Here is a 6000-nt window from a genome sequence, read left to right as displayed (position 1 = left end):
AGGACAGCTGGGGATCTGGGTCATTGAACTGAGGATTAATTGATACAACCTGGTGGAAAGGTATGAAAATAATCTTGTAAGGTCCTTGCCAGGTCATTCTGCACTGCTTTTAGACTGCTGGGCCCACACAACTGGAGGTGTGAGTCAGGCTGGCCCAGACCACCGAGGATGTCAAAAGAATCCAAATCAACAAGAACATGAGGTTGTGACCAAGAGTTGTGCGACCATGTGCATGGAGCCAGGACTGGAAACTCTCTGAGGATAAACTCCTTACTGAATCAAAAGGCTGCATTACACACACAGGCAAATGTTAACTCATTTAATTTTTTAAAATAGTTTTATTAAGTATATGACAGCTTCCAGAAGGCATATTGGAAAATATTCATGACCTTCTATTAATGCCTTTTTTAATGAAATATGACATAGATATTTGACAGAAATAAAGGGTATTAAAAACAAGCACTGAAAGCCTAATTATTTCATATAGATTTTGGTTTTTTCAGACAAAATAGAAGTTACAACATTAGGCTAAAATTTAAGTCCTACTGAAGTCAAAGACCACTATTCAAAGAAAGAAAAGAATTCACAGAAAAGGTTTTGTACAAGAAGATATGAATTATCCAATTTTAAGAGTACAGTGTATTATGGAAATATTTTTACAAGCCTTTCTTCATATTGTGTACACAAGTGACAAGAAAATACAGTTCTTCAAAGACAAAACCATGAAAAAAATGATCTGATCACATATGAGTAACGTTGAAGCAAAGAAAAAGGAGAACAAACCTTTGGACTAGTTTTAGATTTGGATTTGGGTGATCTGCCGGAAAAGTCCTTGTTTTCATCTAATCAAATCAATGAAATTCCTCAAAAGTTTGATGGTTCAACTGCATGATGTCATGCTCAGCATCCATGGCTCTTGGGCAACAGCTGCTTGGTATAAAATACATCAGAGTGCAGATCTTCCCAGCTCAAAATCATCAGCACAGGATGAAAGCCTCCTAAGTGCTCTCAGGTCCACCTCCATCACCGACCTGGGCAAACTTTACTTAATACAACAGGACAGCATGAGGCCAGCAGGTATTGCAGTGCCAGCACCAGGGAGGTGCCTATTCCAGCCCAAACAAGGGGGAAGCAGCTGGGTTTGGATTCCCTCCAGGATGGATGCAACTTAAGCAGGTTAAAAAAATATGGCACAAGGTCCCAGCTCTGAGACAGTGTTCAAAATCACTAATCCTGAGTAGTATGAGGCACACAGCGAGCAGACTGCGCTGCAGAGTGGGCTGTGGTTTAATGCACTGCTATCCGTGGTATTCCCTATTTTCTAGCAAGGGGATACCTGTGCTCAGCAAGGCTTTTAGGCATCTAACTCAGGGCAGTGGATTCCGTTTCAGTTCTGCCACACCTAAGCTTTGTCCACTGATGCTATGACGCCCAAAGCTCCTCTGTGCTCCAGTTCTTCATTTGTACAATTAATTAATAGTGGCAACACTAACTGTCTCACCAGGGTGTTGTAAAGAAAAAGCTCACTAGAAATGACTCAGAAATTGGATAATAAGGACTTTGTAACCTCCTAAGGAAAATTTAAATTTGCACTGTTCAAATGTAGATCAACGGTTAAGCTTAAGACTAAATTTCTGCCCCGTGCACACAAAGCGCCTGAAGAAGGACTCCTGTATCATGTTGTCCTTGTGCTGGCTGCCTGCAAAAAATCACCTTTCCCTTTTCTCTGGGGAATGGGAAATATCTAAAGGAAAATCTTGCAGGAGCTTTGGTATGCAAGTGGATACTGCAGTGTCCCAGCAGTTTATAAGAACCAGGACTTGTTTCTGTTCTAGTCTTCTCCTACAACAAAGAAGAGGATGCACATAACAGAGAATAGAGTAAAATTTAAAAACCTAGTGTGATTTCACAGCTGGTGCTCACTTGAGCAACCCAGAAGTCATTTTCCATTTAGCCCATGAGAACAGGTTTAAACTTCTTTTGTGCCATTCATTTCCTTCTTTACTCCTTCTCCCTCTTCTCTCAAAGGTTCCAGCTCAGGCTCATCCTGTGCGGAGTCCTTGCTCCAGTTTTTTCTGCCTTCATTTTCTGTCCTTACAGATTTAGGATCCTCTTCTTTTGTCTTTCTTTCCTTCTCCTCCTTGGCAAGCATACAATAATTATAATAATTCATGATGAACAGAAATGTTCCTGCCAGGACCATCACAGCTCCACATTTAATGAACATATATTTATAGTCCCCAAAGGTATCAATAAGAATTCCTGTAAAATATATATTAAAAAAAAAAAAAGGAAATTTAGAGATAAAGGCAAGGATATTGTGTTTTCAGATCCTATATATAAAGGAACATCCTTGTGGCTTTAGGATAAGACGTTCTCTGAACTTCTGATCTCTTCCACAAACACCCTGAGCTTGCAAATACTGAACATGTGTTGCACTATACAGCCTGTGGGTAGTTGACATTGGTACAGGTAATGATAATTTGCACAGTTCAGTAGAAGGGGACAGAACCTACACTGCTAAGTCTGGACTTTTAAAGCACACCTATGCTTTCCATGCTGAACTATTCCTCTGATCACAGAGCCTGCAGGCAGCCTTTCCATTGACTCCAGTGATCAACTACAAGGAAGTCCATTTGGCTTGGCAGTCAAATAGTGGCAGCTTTTGGGACGACTTTCATGAAAAGGCACCTGCCCACTGGGTCTTGTCTCAGGCTCTTGGCAGAGACCCTCTGATTTATTCCACCACGGGTCACTCACCAGCATTAGAAGGAACCCAGCTTTTGGTCACAGCTGCCCTTTCTGCATTTACACTCATGATCTTAAGTGGAAAGGGCACAGCGTGAAACTGGAAAACGTTAGTTCCAGGGAAAGCAAAGATGATGCTGTCAATGTCAGATAATTTCAATGCCAAGACAAATGTGACAGGTTCCTCTCAAAGGTTAATGCCTCTGCTACGGAGTTATAGAGTAATTGAAGGGAGGCGGCTTAATTGAAATGTCACCGTTCTCCATTATGTCAAAATGTAATGCAAATCTTATTGGGATTATGATCCTGAGCATTAATTCCCATTTACTGGGCAACACAGACCATTCTTAACATTCCAAATCCTAATTAAAGTAAGACCCACTCCTAACCTGGCCTTCACAGTACAGACAGTCTTCCCTGAAACTGGCCCATCATCCATTAGCTCTCTGACTTTTTGGAATATGTTCTCCTCCTCAGAAAGAGGGACCTTTAATTACTTCCTGATTGACCCTTAATGTTGAAAAGCTGATGATTAATTATCCCACTGCACTGCACTAACAAGGGCTTTTATGGTCACCAAATGGATCTCCTGATCACAAAAATAATAATTTTTAACTGGTTTTGGACAGTGTTTTTTCCTGAATCATCCCTAGCTGACTTGGTACACCATTTTCAATGCGCTGTGTTTTTCATGCTGCTGGTGAAACATCAACCAAATGCTAATTGCAACAATTTTTCCTTTTCTGCTCATCAGGATGACCTAGAGGTCTCCTAAATAGTTTGCAATGAGAGTTTTAATGAGTAGAGTATTGGAAAATTCAACAGTAGGATAGTCTTGCCTCTTTTCCTTTGAGAATAAGATAAAGTCATAAAACACACTGGGAACAATTTACTTAGTTCATTAAAGCAGAACCCTGCAGTAGGTTATTAAAATGCCAAAGAACCAATAAATTTGCTGCTTATTAAAGTGGTGGGGAAACCCTACAAAACTAATACTACTGATTATTACACAGAACTGTTTTAGCCTCATTAGCAATCTCTGGTCATTAACTTAATCTCCCACACAGAAAATTATATAATTCAGAAAATGGTCATTTTAAAACTGTATTTTCTTTTGTTTGTCATTAATTAAATAATGAATCTCTAAGACAGCAAGAGGGTACAGCTGCTTCTGTCACACTGTATGAGCTACATAGTAATATGAAGAATTAAACAGCTCTGCAGGATGTGTCATATGGAGCATTAGCCAGATCTCAGTTTTGAATCCAGGAAAAGGGTTCAAACTGCAAAAAGAGCACATGCTATAGAGGGAATACTAAGGCTGTTAAATCACAGGAGATCACTGCCCTTACTTATCTTTAGATGACTGAAAGTCCTCCTGGAGACTCAATATTGTCCACATGGACCTTTGTGGGCTCTGCCTTTTGATATTTCAAACCATGCCATCCAAAATAAATCTTTCTTAAATTATTTTTAGAAGACTTAAATCTTTCAGCTGCACTAAGATGACTGAAATTCCTAAATGGTGTACTCAGAGCCTTAGAGACAAACAGCAAGGTTTGAGTCAACAAGAGGCTTTCATAGAACTGCTGTGTTATACTTAAATTGTGGTGGACTCCAGCCTTTTGCAAAAGGAGGAATCTCCAGGAGGAGTTGTCTGAAGTGCAAGGTTCTTGGTGCTGTAGGAAGTCCCACTCTGCAAGTTTAGTTCAAGTGTTTGAAGGGATCCAGGATTAAAAGATGACCCTCCAAGACTGACTTCAACTGCAGGACTACACAGAAAGGAAGAAAGAGGAAATGCTGGAGAAGACATCAAGGACATCCTTTCCTGTCCAGTCACTAGTGGAAAAATAATGATTGGGAGGCAGAGAAAACACATTTAGAATAATTTCCTGCAAACTGTGCTTGCAAAAGTCTAAATCCAAGTGACAGCACAGTGGCAGCAGAGGAGGAAAACACACTCACCTCCAATAGGTGGTCCCAGCAGTATCGTGCAGCACTCGGCGATGGTGACGAGGCCGACAGCACTCGTGAACCGGGCAGCTCCCACCAGGTCCATCAGCGTCTCAAAGAGCATGGCACACACCATGCCAAAGGCCAAGCCAAAGAAGCTGGAGTACACCACGAGCCCTGTGTAGCTGGAGGCCAGCGGGCACAGGAGGTGGCAGGCACCATTGAAAGCAATGGCGAAGCTGAAGAAGTACTGAATCCGTGGCCTCACCCACTTGCTGTTGGCAACGATGCCGGTGGCGGGGCGAGCAACCATATCCACAATAGCAAGGATGGAAAGGAGGAAAGCGGCTGAATATTCATCGATGCCAGTGTGCTTTGCATAGGGTGCCAGGAAAACAATGGGGGCAAAGAATCCCAGGAACATGAGCACATTTCCGATCAGGTAAATCAAGAACCCTCGGTGTTTAAAGAGGGAAAAATCAAGGTACTGGTTGACTTTTTCAAAGCAGTCCTTTTCTCCTTCATCTTCTGTTTTGTTCTCCATGGGGACGTTCAGGGCACTACTCACTTCCTTGCCATCTTGAGTGATCTTTCCTTTCAGAGCATCTTTCCCTTCCTCAGTCACCTGTGTTTTGACCAGTGCTGTACCTGCCCCGATGGGTCTGAAGAGAGCTCCTGCCACACAGCAGTTCAATAAAATTGCCCCAAGAATTAAAAAGCTGCCCCTCCAGCCAAAATTGTCAAAAAGGAATTGGTTTAAAGGTGCCAGGGTGCAAAGCATCACAGGGCTCCCTGCCATAGCAAGGCCATTCGCAATGGGTCTTCTCTTCAAGAAGTATTTCCCTATGATTATCACTGATGGCTGAAGGTTGAGAGCAAGGCCAAATCCTGGAAAAAGGTCAGATAAACAAAGGAAGATTTGACACCCATTTCTCCTCAGCTCATTGTTTAAGGAAATTCACAGGCAATTGGTTCACCAGTGGCTCTTCAATTCAATAATCTGGATACAAATGTTGCTCTACTGAATGCGGGCTTTGGTGGATCGGTGCCGTGTTTGTCCCTGCCGGTCCCTCGTGGCTCCCAGCACCCACGCGTGCACCCATCTCACCCTCGCAGGTGGTTGTGAACAGCCGCTCACAGCCACAGTCTGGGCACGAACCGGAGACACAGAGCCGAGAGGGGCTCTCTGCCTGCGATTCCGAGGTGTTTAATGGCAACACCCCAATGGGAACAGAGGCAAGAACACAAAACCAAAAGCTCCCAAAGGCGGGCAGAGCATCCAAAACCAATGGTCTGAGG

The 6000-nt window shown here is 42.7% G+C and overlaps 1 protein-coding gene across 3 annotated transcripts in view; it reads right to left on the bottom strand.

Moving 5' to 3' along the window:
- Positions 1-305: 305 nt before the first annotated feature.
- Positions 306-6000, bottom strand: part of LOC104683354 (monocarboxylate transporter 2-like) — a 35281-nt gene continuing 29586 nt past the window's right edge. For all 3 annotated transcript variants that reach the window (XM_019280474.3, XM_010390204.4, XM_019280475.3), the window contains 2 exons: positions 4714-5589; positions 306-2262 (listed from right to left, as the gene is read on the bottom strand). In XM_019280474.3, coding sequence (XP_019136019.2) covers positions 1970-2262; positions 4714-5589 — 1169 coding nt within the window. In that variant the 3' untranslated portion in view covers positions 306-1969. The remainder of the gene's footprint in view (positions 2263-4713; positions 5590-6000) is intronic.

Source organism: Corvus cornix, chromosome 12 (assembly GCF_000738735.6).
Source record: "Corvus cornix cornix isolate S_Up_H32 chromosome 12, ASM73873v5, whole genome shotgun sequence".
Lineage (NCBI taxonomy): Eukaryota > Metazoa > Chordata > Aves > Passeriformes > Corvidae > Corvus > Corvus cornix.
The sequence above is the reverse complement of the archived record's forward strand: the minus strand, read 5'-3'. Positions and strand labels throughout refer to the sequence as shown.